A 14,466-nucleotide genomic window follows, 5' to 3' on the forward strand; every position below is an offset into this window, starting at 1 on the left:
AATCATCTCCTGGTGAACAGACTAAGAAGTGCTCCCTCCACTAAATGCATGGACCAAGTGTGCGAGCTGCTGCGTCCTGTGGCAGGGGCTTACAGAGCGCTTTAGGACTCAAGATGGCAGTCCTAATGAAGCTGTGTCTTCTGCCTAAAGTGAACGAGGCAGAAGCAAAAGACATGCGGAGCTTCAGCACGGTTTAATACCTTTTTAAAGCAAGCTGATGGAAGAACAGGAGCTGAAATGATATTGTGACTTTTCCTTTGGGGACCAGAAAGTTTTGGAGGAAGAAAGTTTTGAAGGAAAGGGGACAGCATGGGTTAGAAGGACACAGAGACCCGGCTTGTGATCTCTTCACCCTTAGTCCTTCAGACTACTACAGTTTGGGAAAATGAGTTAGAGGAAATGGGACGTTTCAAAAAACAACAAGCAGCCTCACAGCCCTCTTCTGGAAACCAGTGCCTGGGCCGGGTAAATGGCTGCCTCTATCCGCCCTTCACCCAGAGCCTGCATCTCACTGTCACTGCCACAGGGGGAGCCCTGTTGAGTGGCATCTTCATCCCTGTCCGTGTTTGCCACTCATCTTCATTGGGGCGCCGGGGACAGTAAGTGGATGGCAGCCTAACTTGACCCCAACTGCATTACTAAGGCTCCCTGCCCGCCCAGCTTCCCTGTGCTGGTGAACAGCAGGAGGGAGGGAGGGAAGGCATGCGGGTGGCATTCCACATGCACTCGGCTTACAAAAACAAAACAAGACAAAACAAAATGCTTTTTAAAAAAAACCACAGAGGTCCTCTGCATGTGCTGAGGACAGGATGCCTACAATAGCTTCACTCAAATGACTAAGCTGGGAGGGCATCATTCAGACCGGCCTGTCTTTAAAGTCCCTAGGCAAGCAGACAAGTACAGAAGGGCTGACTTGAGGCGCTCCGTCCACTCCCAGTGACTTATGAGGGTGAGGTAGGAGAATCCTTGAGGACAGCTTGAGTGACATGGTAGGACACCCATCCCAAAACAAAGCCAGTCTAGAGAAAGCACAGAAGTGACACTGGCCTTCCCTGTGGCGTGTGAGTGTGAGGTGTCTGTCTGTCTGTCTGTCTTTGCTGCTAAAAAAAAGCATGGCCTGCTGTCCTTCCTTGTTCCTCTTTTCAGCCAGAGCTTTATAGGAAGTAAGTATAGGTTGGGAACCAGTTCCATCTGGACCAGATCTTCACTGAGGGCATTGGGTTTGTGGTTGAGACAGTCTAAGCAGCCCAGGCTGACTCCAAACTCAGCATCCTCCTGTCTCAGCTCCCTAAGTGGCAGCATTCAGGTGCACACCACTACTCTGGCTGAGATGGTGAGTCAGTGTCATTCTCCCCTTTTCTGGATAGCCTGGAGCTGGAGAGGCCTGGCTTTGGTGCTGGCCAATGAGGTGGCACTGCCCGGCCTTGCTGCTAGCCAGTGAGGTGGCACTGCCTGGCCTTGGTGCTAGCCAGTGAGGTGGCACTGCCCAGCCTTGGTGCTGGCCAATGAGTTGGCACTGCCCAGCCTTGGTGCTAGCCAGTGAGGTGGCACTGCCCGGCCTTGGTGCTAGCCAGTGAGGTGGCACTGCCCGGCCTTGGTGCTAGCCAGAGAGGTGGCACTGCCCGGCCTTGGTGCTGGCCAATGAGTTGGCACTGCCCAGCCTTGCTGCTGGCCAGTGAGGTGGCACTGCCCGGCCTTGCTGCTGGCCAGTGAGGTGGCACTGCCCAGCCTTGCTGCTGGCCAGTGAGGTGGCACTGCCCGGCCTTGCTGCTGGCCAGTGAGGTGGCACTGCCCGGCCTTGGTGCTAGCCAGTGAGGTGGCACTGCCCAGCCTTGCTGCTAGCCAGTGAGGTGGCACTGCCCAGCCTTGCTGCTAGCCAGTGAGGTGGCACTGCCCAGCCTTGCTGCTGGCCAATGAGTTGGCACTGCCCAGCCTTGGTGCTAGCCAGTGAGGTGGCACTGCCCAGCCTTGCTGCTGGCCAGTGAGGTGGCACTGCCCGGCCTTGCTGCTGGCCAGTGAAGTGGCACTGCCCAGCCTTGCTGCTAGCCAGTGAGGTGGCACTGCTCGTAAGAAAAAAAAACACAGTTAGGTCAGGCCAGGGCCACACTCACTGAAGCTCCAAATGCTGTCCTGGAAGAGCTGTGTAGTCTTCCTGGGAGACTCCTAACTTCTAGACCATTGTGTCCAGCTCTCACCCACCCCAGCTTCTCTATTCTGGGCCTGTGGGTCTCCCTAAGTCGTAGGTTAACATCCCCATCCCTCAAGGTATGAGCGAATTTGGAAATGGAGTCATTGCATGTGGAATTGGGCAAGCTGGTCGATGGGAGTGCATAAGCCAATAAGAATTGGGTCCTTAAAAACACAAGATTCTGTCCCGGGAGGACTTCCTGTCTGAGGCAGCCCTGAGTTTGGAAGCAATCCTGGGAATCAGATCTTGTCTTTTCATCTTCAGGGGGTACATGGCTCTTTCCACACATTGATCTTGGATTTCTGTTCCTAGAACTGAGAAAGAAATCCTGATGTTTAAACATTCAGTGGTAAATGTAGCCTAGGTAGACCTTAAACTCACTGTGTAACCCAGGCTGGCTTTGAACTCATGATGATTCTCCGGCCCCAGCCTCCAAAATGCTTAGATTACAGGCATATACCACCACACCACCCAGTTTATTTTTGTAGTCCTTAATGGACAAGTATAACTCGACACCACAGTGACAGCTGATGGAAACAGACTTGGGGCATTCGGGGGCATACATAACCGAAGTTATTGTGTCCAGCTCAGTGTGGGTGGTGGAGAACAGCCTCCCAGCCAAGTGTGCAGGCAGCAGGTGGGAGTCAGGTATGGGGGCCAGAGTGCAGCACTGTTCTGTTCTGGTTGGTTCTGAGCTCCTCTTTTTAAGCTCGAGGACTTTTTTCATCTCCACTCCCTCCAGAGTAGCTGATCTTTCCATGGTAAGCTGATGGTCACTTAACCTTAGGTGGCTTCCTCAGCCTGCCTTCCTTCGGTCTGTTTGGACGCTCTTCCTATGCTCCCCAGCACGTGACCGGCACAGAACGCTTGCCTCTACATCAGTGTGTCAGCCTGTCTCCCACCCAGCTGTAAAGTTTACAGGGGTAGGTCCCCATTGCTTAGTGCGATGCCTGGCATCGAAGGCACACTTAGAAAGTGTCTGTGGAGGGGCGGGTAGGGGTGCGGACAGGACAGAAGATCACATAGCTTGTTTCTCAGCAATCTCCTGCCACTCCCTAGGTGGCGAGATACGTTTCTCCTCCCCAGCACTCAATAAGGGCTGGGCTGTGGCAGGAGTTACATTAGGAGCAAAGGGTGTGGCCTGGAGAAGGTGCTGTGGAAATGGAGGGATGTGCTGCACAGCCCCACTAGCTGGCACCCATGGGCTACTAGCACAGATCTTCACTGAGTCATCACACTCAAGCTGAACCAGCTGTCTGCCAGCCCCCGTGTTCGAGCCTGACCCAGGTACTGATCCTGCACACCAGGCTAACTCTGCACACTACAGGCTGGGTTCCAGCACCTTTTCCCAGGGCCCCTCCATCTGGCCAGTTCAAACCCCCCCCCCCCAAGAAACAGTCTATTTCTGGATGGAAGGGAACATGGCTTTGTGAAGAGTGTCCTTGGAAGCCACACACCCTTGTGCTTTGCCCCTGCATTCAGATGCTGCCCGTCCAACAGTGGGGGGGGAGGCGGGGCAGGACCGTGCTGAAGGAGGAAGCTCTTCCCCCCAATGGCCTGAGTGTGTAAACAGGGCGTACAAGGACATGTTCTTGTTGTGGTGGTGGTTTTCATTCAACACTCATTATGTAATTGCCAGCTTCAGACACAAGAGAAAAAGGGTCAGGTCCTCCTCCTCCCCGCTTTTAATTAAACTTTGTGAGAGGCAGAAGGAACCGGTGTGAGAAAGGCAGTCCAAGCAGAGCTGGGAAGAGCGGGTCTTCCAGACACTGTGCTGTTTGTTCTTGTGACTCCCTGATGCCAGTCTTCAACACTTTGCCTCCTTGGGCACAGCAAGAGTAGAGTGAACGCACAGAGCACCTACCCAGCGAGTGAGGGGCAGCATAGATCCAGCAGAAAGAACATGCCCAAATGCCAGCTGTATTCACTTCCTGGGCTGCCTTACAAAGTGCTCAAGCTGCGTGGTTAAAACAACACAGAAGGCCTCTGTCATTCCTGGAGGCTTGGCATGCAGGATAGTGCTCTCCATGAAGAGAGGACCATCCCTTCACTCCATCATCATCAGCGCTTGGCAGCAGTCCTAGGCATCCTGGCCCGCAGCAGCAGCAGCATCCCCATCCCTGTCTCAGCACCACCTGCTCTCTTCCTCGGTGCGGGTCTAGGTATTTACAGATTCCTTGTACAGACACCACTTCCTGCATGTGAGACCCACTTTACTGTATCATTTCAGTTAACCCAGTTGTATCTGCAGAGTCCCCACTTCCACACAGGCTGTGTCCGCAGGGGCGAGTGCTGCGGCTTCGGAGTTCAGCGTCTTCTCTGGCTTCCTAGGCTTGGAAAGAGAGTTTGGAGAATGTGTCTCTGCACATGCTTATTACTTGATACGGACCCTGGACCATGCTTAGATGTAATATTTGGCTTTTTGATTCCACTAAGCTGCTTGTTCGTTTTTAATATCCTTATGAGGTATCCCTGCTCTTGTGGAACACGCATGAAATTCCTCAGGGGCTGGAAATGGAACGAGCAGATAGTGTTTGGCAGCGACAGAACACATGAAGACCATGCATGGTGTTGCACAGGTCGCCAACGCTGGACTGCGGGTGTGACAGCAAAGTCCGTGAGAAAGCACAGACATGGAAACTTTGTGCTTAGAAGCTGCAAGATGCCCTGAGTGGCTGCACTTTCCCAAAAGCATGGAAACTATCCTCTGTGGATAAGATGCATGGACCTGTGGAGCTGCTGGGCATGCTCTGAGCCTCCTGAAGGTTTTAGAAAACGTTGTGTATCTAGAGGCAGCATGGCCCACAATCCTGTGGAGCTTTTTCTGTAGCTATTTTGTAGGTTGGTTTTTTTTTTTTGTTTTTTGTTTTTTTCCTGGCAGACGTCTGTATGGAAATGTGACCTTTGGTTCCTCACAGACTCAGCTCCCTGGGGTTAGTGCCACCGCGGAAGTCCTCATCTTTTATGGAAAGCTTTCTGTCCATTTTGGCTTCAGTAAAGTCTTAGATGTCACAAATGGAGAAGATTGTGTGAGATTTCTGTGTGCTGTGTGAGAAGACATTTGTGGCTGGAGGCAAGGACACAGATGCCATCAGTTTCAAGAGCCCTTTGAAAGTGGGTTGCAGCTGTCTGTATGCGCTGTTCATGACCATTGGTGTCCAATTTAACTCTCTCAGGAGGAAATCAAATCGGATTTTCTTCTGAGACATCTTCCTTGTGATGGATGGCTCCTTAGAGCAGAACAGAGCTGTAAATTCCCATGAGCCCTCTGGTTCTAAACAGGACGCACCTCACAGTTGCCGCGCAGGAAGGCGTCTCATTCTACACTTGCTGCTGCTAACTCGTTCCTGGCGCTGCTGTCCCAGCTGGAGGCCAGATCTACTCCAAGAAATATGGAAGGTGTGTTCCCAGGTGCTGTAGTGGCAATGAGGATCCACCCCGTGGGGCTTTGTCAAGGCTTCTTTCTCTGGCCCATCAAGAGCAGAGTCCATGGGAAGGCTGAGCGGAGAAAGGCCGAAGACCGAGCTGAAGATGCTTTGCCTCCCTACCCTCTCCTTCCCTGGCCAAAGAGAAAACCACCCTAGAGGGATTGTTGGGAAACAGTCCATGCTCCTGGTGCTAAACTTGGCTCTTAATACAGTAATACACGTTTCTGAATGAGATCCTGGGTGTCAACATCTCCCAGACCTCATCGTGAGGACCACCCAGAGTGCACCCACAGCTCGTAGAACAATAGGGCCATTTGCTGACAGGCGCCTTTGTGGCTGAAATGTTAGAGAGGACTTGGGTTGCATTTGGCATCGGCAGCCTCTCATTTTCTTGTTCTATTAAAGACGTCCAAACAGATTCCGTGTGTGGGAAAGAGACACATCAGTACTGGGCAGCGAGAGAGATGCTGCAACAGTCCAGCCCTCGGTTCTGGTCAGCCCCCTCTTTCCTCTGTGTTTCAGGGACACTGATGATGAGTGGCTGGGGGTACAGCAAGAGTGACAGTGAGGGTGACAGGGACAGTGGGGATAGGGAGACTCTCCATCCATCCATCCATCCGGAAAGGGTCCAGGCTGAGCATAGTATGGACTATGGGGCCTCGGTGGCTCCAGCAGCTCTGATGGTGATGGTGGTTGGTCCATTGCCCTCCAGGTGAGCTGCAGGCCGGGCTAGAAAGCTCCTGTGGAACACACTGGTAAAAGCAGGCTTGCTGGTGTCCAGGAGGCCCACGGGTACTTAGATAAGGTGCCTGCAGGCAGATCTCTCCAGTAAGTCAGGGAGGTGAATTTTCGGCAAGAACAAGCTCAGGTTCAAATCCATGGGCTGCCACACCTGCTGATGTGTCACCTTCACTAACTTGTGCCTCACTGGCTACAGCATTTATGACCTGGCATACAATCAATTGTTTCGGCCATTACTGTGCTGGTGTAAGTAGATTTTCACGGACACACCATGTCTCGGTCCAGGCAGGTATGATTGTGATGTGTTTGTCTCAGGATGTGACACTCTTGGCTCTGCTGCACCGATGGGGCCTCGGTCTGATTGACAACGATCCCCATGTGTGTCACATCCTTTGGGCCACACAGCGATCCCCCCCAGCATTGCCCTTTTGCTCCTTTAGCAGCACTGAGGTCTGGAGAGGTTCTGAACACCAGGACTCTTTCTGAGACAGCTCCACCCAGGAAGTCAGGCTACAGCAAAAAATGATTCCTATTTAATATGCATCAGGTCTGCCAGGCAGCGCGTCAAAGGTTTTTCTAGAATGAGCTCATTTTCTCTTCCAACTTCTCAATAAGATCAGTATTAGTTTTACCCCATTTCATTCTTTTTTTTTTTTTTCATTAAGCCCCTCCCTCACTCATTTTTTTGTTTCTTCAGATAGGATGCCATATAGCCCTGATTGGTCTCACGTTTGTTGTGCAGCCAAAGCTGGGCTTGAGTGCCTGATGCCCTTGCCCTTACTGGAAAGCAGATGTATGCTTCCATGCCCAACTCTGTACCCCCTGTCAGATGGTGAAATCAAGGCACAGAGGAGTAAGACAAGGAGCCGGAGCTGGTATCAGAGCCGGGGGCAAGCTTTGGTCCTGTTTGTCCCTGCAAATAGAAAGCACTGGGGGAACCAATAGATTTCCGAAGGCCTGCCTCTCCTTGGTGAGGGCTTGGGTGCCTCTCTGCATCCAGACTATGTCTCGGGGACATTGGGTGCACATCTGTCGAGGAAGAGCCCAGGGCCGAGTCCTTGGCTTTGCCCTCCTAGGAGAGGAGATGAGTGACTAGAAGTCATTCCCACCAGTGCGCCCCCACCCACCTCGAGGGCTGACTGCCAAGTTAGGTTTTGCCAGATGTGCCTAAGCAGGACATCACGGGCTGAAAAAACTGCATGTAGAAGACATAGGATAAGGCAACAGGCAGACCGCTGCAAGTTCTTATCAGGGAGGCGTGATAAGGCACAAGGGAAAATTCTGTCACTGGCACTCAAGAGGCAGGGCCAGTAGTGTGGTCTGGGCTGCCATGCTGGGCTCAGTCTTCATCCTGGGGCTGTGGGCAATTTAATCATAGTTTTAAAAAACAAGGTTAAGATCCCCAAACCCTGATACACTCAGTAGTGCTGTTTTTCCCTGCTTGTGACACCATAATATTGAAGGAAATTTTAAAAGTAAATAAGCTCCATATGTGAACAATATTGACCTCATGCCAAAAAGACTATTTTTTAAATTTCTTCCACTCATTCTTCTTGTTTTTTTTCCTCCCACCAGCAATTCCCTTTGGCAAAAGTTGTTCTCAAATGGCAGGATAAGTACTTTTGAGAGGTTTTGTTTTTGTTTTTAATGTTTTTTCAAGTGGCTTTGATTGCATAAGAGTGTCGTGTAGAACTGTTCCCAGTAGATTCTTTATAGCAGGAATGGTGGCTAAGACTGATTATGTAATTGTTCCCTCAGTCTATTCTCGGAACCTAACATGTTACCAGAATATGAAAAGCTAACTATGGTGATGGTATCTCAACATCTTTCCAGCTCACGGTTCTGGGTACCGTTGCCCTCACATCATTCACTGCAGGGCAGAAGTCAGCATTCTTGATGTGGCATTGGCCTTTAGGCCTGCACTGGCCACCCAAGATTCGGTGCGGTCTGCCCTGCCTCGCAGGCACAGCCCACCTCCCAGGCAGCACTTCTCACGTATGGCTGGTCTCACACGTGTTAATATTTGGGTGAGGAGAGGCAGCAATCTCCTGCTGCACTGAGGCTTGCGAGTTTTGCAAGACGAGCAAAATACCATCTGCCGAGGAGAGGTGGCGGGAGTATGCAAATGAGCTGTGAATTCCATGAACGCTTAATTTGCTCTAGACCTTTTAAGTTTGTCTTATTTTCTTTTTTAATTTGGAGTCTTTGCATTTAGTTAGTTGTTTGGTTTTTTTGTTTTTTGTTTCTGCTTTGTAGAATAGTCCTTATCAGTGGCAGAAGAGCCTTCTGTAGTATATTTTCCGTGCTGCCGTATCGAGACAGTACCCACGTCGGGTATGTATATGCATGCATGCTTTCTGTTCTCTGGGTGACACGCTCAGGCGCCCATGGGCGTCATGTGACTTGCCTTTCTCTGCTCATGAATTTGCCTAGATTTGATGTTACAAATTCAGTGTCTGATTTTGGGGGTGTGTCCTACTTTCTTTTCAGTCTGAAAAGTTCCGTGTGTGTTTGTGTGTGTGTGTGTATGTTTGTGTGTGCGGGCACACGCGCATGTGCGTGTGCACGCTTCCCCATCATCTGCCTTCATCTGCCTTTTTCTAAATGTACATTTTGTTACTTGTCCAAAAAAAAAAAAAAAAAAAAAATGAGGTCCACCTTATGCCACTGGGTCACTGTGACTGTTGGAAAAAGGTAGGTCAGGTAAGGACCAAATCCTGTGACTGTACTACGTCCTGTGTCTTGCCTTCTGTTTGAAGATTGACGGGACAGATGGAGATGCCACCACAGGACAAACCTGCCACAGGAAAGTGGCACCAGGAGCAAATGCACATGGTTAGGGGCAGGCCAGAGAAACGTTCCTCTCTGTGGATCAACCAGCCCCACCTCTGCCTCTGCGCAGAAAGTAGTAACCAAGGGTCTAGACTTGCAAACTCACATTTTCCTCCTTACCACCTGCAGTGCCTAGACTAGTCCCCGCTGCATCGTCTGCAGCATCTGTCTTGGGGTGCTGCTGGTAGTTGGAGTAGGACAGTGCAGCAGGTTTTGGGCACATCTCTGGATGCTCACTCTAGCCTCTTTTCACGGGGGCTGGAGCTGCTCTCTAGTCACTGTCACAACAGCCACTGTAAAGCACAGGTCTTGAGTGGGGCAATGTGGCCCTGGCCCTGTTTCGCCCCTTACCCACCCTGGACTGTCCCCAGGCTGGCCTGCTGACCTTGGTCCTTCCTGTCTACTGCAGACAGGTCATGCATGGCTTGATCAACTTGCCTGGTTCTTACATGGACTGTGCAAGAGTTCCACAAGAGCAGCCACTGTGTCAGGTGTGTCCCTTACAGAGCACGCCAAGCGTCAGCGCATTTTTATTTCTGCATCCTTAGAACAACTCGCAAAGTAGGTTGTTCTAGGAAAAAGTAACAGCAGATCTTATAGCTTGGAGGATTGCGGCCCATGTAGGGGTAGCTGTGGGTCTGGCTTGAAGGATGGTCCTAGAGGGGTTTTCTTCTACTTGCCTAACCTGCCTCTGCCACAGTTGTGGCTGTATCAGAAGGCCAGTCCATTTCCAGGGAAACCAACTTGTGGTAAGGCCCAGAGCAGCCTGTCTCTTCTACGGCCCCTGGAAGATGTGCATCAGCAGCCAATGGGGCTTTTAAAGGCACAGCCTCTTCTGGACTTCTTTGCAGACCTTTGCGGTTGATGAACTCTTTCCCCAGCTCCAACCCACTCGTTCAGTTCTTTGCATTCTACTTACCACGTGACCAGGTACTGGCGCTGCAGCGGGGAGAAGGACCAGCTTGGTACCCACCCTCCTGACTTACTCTGTGGAGGGGGAGACAACGTCAGAGTACACGCGTAACTAGTCACTGCTTTGAACAGATGCCGAGTATTCCAGTAGGTGACTGCTCAGCCTTTCCTGGCTGAGGACTCATTCCTTTTCCGTAAGATAATTTGGCTTCTCCGTACATTTTATCTTTGAAGTGTTGAGTCAGGTTCGTTCTCAAAGGGTTAATGTCCATAAGGGTTACCCCTCCCTGCTGTATCGTTTCATGGATATGACCTGTGAAAGCATGGTTCTAGCAAGGTAGGGGCTGGGAATATTTGTACGCTGCTCCCCTGCACACCCGTTCCATGGTTCCCCGTCCTGTGCAGACATGCCACACGAATTCCACATCTGTGGAAATCTTTCTGGGGTATGGAGCATTCCTGAGACCCCCAAGGAGTTTGTGGACACCAGGTTCCCAGCATGGCACTTGGCAAACTGAGAGGTAAGTGGAGCCCACTGCTCAGGACCCCAGTAAGGAGAACTTTGCGACTTACGTTTCTCAGTTGTTACTGTGTTGATTTGGGTCTTTTTCTCAAAGCCAGCCAGAATGCGTGAATGGGGATAATCCGAACCATCTCACCGTGGCTCTGTGTGGCCCTCGACATTTCTATATACCTCAGGGAAATGCAAGCTGGCAGGCAGCTGGTGCTGGAAACAGCATCTGCCCACACCTGCTGTCCCTGATGCCGATAGAGTCACCTGTGGGTTTGACTGCTCTGCTGTGGCCCTGGATGGAGATAAGGATAGAACTTTTACACCTTAGACATGAGCAGATTCGAGTCCACCACCTCTGAAGGTTTAGAGTTGAGGAAACCAAGAGACCCAACAATGATTCTGTAACCAAACAACACAGTTTGTTTGTAAGACCTTCCAGGGGCACCAGCCTGTTTGTTGTCTGTAGCAGATTCTGTGTTCCCCTAAAGCACCAGAAAAACTCTGAGCACGATGCCAAATACTGCACTTGAGTGGCTGGGGATGCTCTGTGCTTTTGAAAGTTTAGTAAGCCTACATCCTGTTTATAAATAATAGCCCATTTGCTGTAATTATCCACTGGTAGTTAGGAAATAACTACTCAAATAATAAAACTATATTAATAAATGCATCTAAGAAAATATGCATGTCTGTATATTACAATATACAATATGCAATATACAATATATGTATATATATATACAATATACAGTGCTAGCTATTTTAATCATATTTTAATCCATCTATCATAGGAGTTCAAGGGTGGAAGCCTTCAGAGGTTAAATAATCTGTCTTTCCCACTTTTGCATCCGAGGTAGCCAGCCAGAATTGTGCAGGGGTGGGATGTGCTTGTGTGCCAGCCCTGGAACTCTGAGCTCTGTGTTCTGTGGCCCATGTTTCCTTTCTGCTTACTCATGTAGAGCAGGCCATGTGTGCCTGATTCTTCCAGATTGTCCTGGTTTCCCCAAGCAGATCCTAAAATCAGGAACCTCAGCCAGCGTAAGCCTGTAACCCCAGCAGGCAGAGGCAGGCAGATCTTTGTGAGTTCAAGGCCAGCCTGGTCTACAAAGGAGTCCAGGACAGCCAAAGCTACACAGAGAAACCCTGTCACAAAAAAACCAAAACAAACAAACAAGCCAAAACCCAGGAAGCTCAGTAGCTCCTCTGCAGGTCAAGCATCTCTCAGATAGGCAGCCTTATCTTCCTGGGGGTTTTCTATCTTCTGTCACAACATGGCAGCTTCTCACCTCGGCAGCTTCTCACCTCCACCTCCCATCCTCTTGGCTCACCTGCCTCACCCCTGCCTCCCATCCTTTTGGCTTACCTGCCTCACCCCTGCCTCCCATCCTCTTGGCTCACCTGCCTCACCCCTGCCTCCCATCCTTTTGGCTTACCTGCCTCACCCCTGCCTCCCATCCTCTTTGCTCACCTGCCTCACCCCTGCCTCCCATCCTCTTGGCTCACCTGCCTCACCCCTGCCTCGCCCCCTAACTCTGCACTTGGTTTTTCACCTGAGGTGAACACCTACTTTGGTACCTGGTATCAGTTGAGCAATGTCAACAGATAGATCTTAGAAGAGGTCTCGCCATGCATTCTTTTGTTATTTTTGCATTCAGTTCTTTGTGACCCCCAGTGCACATGAAGCCCTGATGGAGAGCATGTTACTGCCCCTGAGTCATCATCAAAATCCTTTGCTGTGTGAAACTTGTGGCCCACCCACCTCACCTCACCTCACCTCACCTACCTCACCTTACCTCACCTCACCTCCGCTTACCTCACCTCACCTCACCCACCCCACCTCACCTCACCTCACCTCACCTCACCTCTGCTCACCTCACCTCACCTCACCCACCCCACCTCACCTCACCTCACCTCACCTCTGCTCACCTCACCTCACCTCACCTACCTCACCTCACCTCTGCTCACCTCACCTCACCTACCTCACCTCACCTTACCTCACCCAACTCACCTCACCTCACCTCTGCTCACCTCACCTCACCCCACCTCACCCCATCTCACCTCACCTCCCCTCTCCTCACCTCTGCTCATCCCCTCTAGACTTTCAAGCTCCTCCTCTACTGTGTAGCAGAATTCCCTCCTGTTCTTGGACTCTAGAGAGCATCTACCTGCACTGTTCAAGACAGCGGGCATGACGGCCTTGGAAATATCTCTTTTCTCATGTATAGTAGACAGGCACACACTTCAAACAAAACAGCCAATAGATGGTGACGTCCTAAGAAGTCACCCAACACTTAGGGCAGATGAAGCCCAAAAGGAACAAAAAGAATTCGGACAGATGGGTACAGGAGAAGGTGTACTGTCCTAGACACAGGTGCCCTTAGGGACATAGAAATGTTTGAGACTCCATGGACTTCCATGGATGTCTGAGGATAAGCTAACTTCTAGCATGGTCAACAGCCCCCTGCATGGAGAGGATTCAGTGGTGCCATGTCCAAGCTGGAGTCTACCCAGAAGCATCTGAGCAGGTATTCCACACTGCTGAGGGAGAATTCTGAAATGAGCTTTGCCAGGAGTCCGGTCCTGGGATGTCCCCAGCTCTCACAGGAGCAATCACTCGGCCCTCCACCTCCATTACCCTATAGTTCCTACCGAGGATGCTCGGCTCATGTCTCCAAAGCCGCTGTGGGCTCCCGGGCTTGTGTCACCCTGGCCTACACTACTGGTGTGGGAGCCGTAAGTCTTGTTGAATAGGTTTTGTAAGACATGAGGCTCACTCCCCACCTGTTAACAACCCGTGGCTTTGAGAGGTCTCACCTGAAAAATTATTTTTCACAGGGATTTTTAAACTTTCCGATGTCAAGCCACACACAGTCAGGGTGTTTTGGCTGTTTTCCGGTCTGGGGCTCGGGCCGAGTGGGCTTGAGAGCCACTGAGTGCATGCAAGGCACCTGGGTGATCTCCAGAACCTCTAACAAGACGGGGTGATCCTGGTTATTTGACAGTTGCCCCCAAAGCTCAGACTGCCTTGACATATAGAGAAAGCTGTCTGAGAGAACGGCCGATTTCCTAAGATTTTCAGAGGCTGTACCTACAAGTTTGTGTTCTGAAGGGAGCAGAACTAAAACCCGAGTAATATGCAGTGCAGGGGGGCCACTTGCTGGGGCCTTCCAAGTGTGGGTGCTCATTTCTTCCAAGGACAGGGTAAGCTAGGCGCTTGCGTTACTGTTTCGCTTGAGGAGGTTGAGGCACAGTGGGACTAAGCAAGCTCAGCTGATGGGATTGAGGACAGAGGGTAGCAGGGCTGTGTGCTCCTGTGTTCGCAGCAATGGGACACCTCAGCCCACAGTGCTTAGCCCCAGCTGTGCTTGCCTTCTTAGGCACCCTTTAGGGTCAGCCTTGTTGGCTGTCACCCAGGGGCACTTCAGAACACTGAGTGAGGGTGGCTCGTTTACCCTGTGGTATTAAATTCTCCAATAGTGACTCCAGGTAGCTGTGGGTGAACTCCACCCCCACCCCCGCTGTACTGAAGGCGAGCCCAAGGCCTAAGCATGGTGGGCACATCCTCTACCACTGACCCTCAACCACAGCCTTGATTATTTACTTATTTTTATTTTGAGGCAGGGTCTTGCGACATTGCCCAGGCTGGCCTCAAACTCATAATGCTCCTGAGTAATGGAAATAGGTGTGTGCCACCACGCCTGCCCTGGATGGGTCTTAAATGAAAAAGAATTTCCCTATCTGAGATTTTCTGCCTTTCGCCTGAGGAGGTCTGCGAGGAGAGGGAAGAGTGACTGTGCCCCGCGCTGCCCTGAAGTGCTACCCACTTGAGCCTCTCAGCAGCTTCTCCACAGGGC

General features: G+C 51.1%; 1 protein-coding gene across 2 annotated transcripts in view; it reads left to right on the forward strand.

The window, feature by feature from the left end:
* The window catches only part of Cables1 (Cdk5 and Abl enzyme substrate 1), a 98,528-nt gene that overhangs the window by 53,684 nt on the left and 30,378 nt on the right, over window positions 1-14,466 (forward strand). Inside the window, exon 4 of one of the 2 annotated variants that reach the window (XM_051163020.1) lies at window positions 8,614-8,691. The exons of the other annotated variant lie outside the window; for it this stretch is intronic. Within the exon in view, the coding sequence (XP_051018977.1) occupies window positions 8,614-8,691 (78 nt within the window). The remainder of the gene's footprint in view (window positions 1-8,613; window positions 8,692-14,466) is intronic. 2 annotated transcript variants of the gene reach the window in all.

This window comes from Acomys russatus, chromosome 20 (assembly GCF_903995435.1).
Source record: "Acomys russatus chromosome 20, mAcoRus1.1, whole genome shotgun sequence".
NCBI lineage: Eukaryota > Metazoa > Chordata > Mammalia > Rodentia > Muridae > Acomys > Acomys russatus.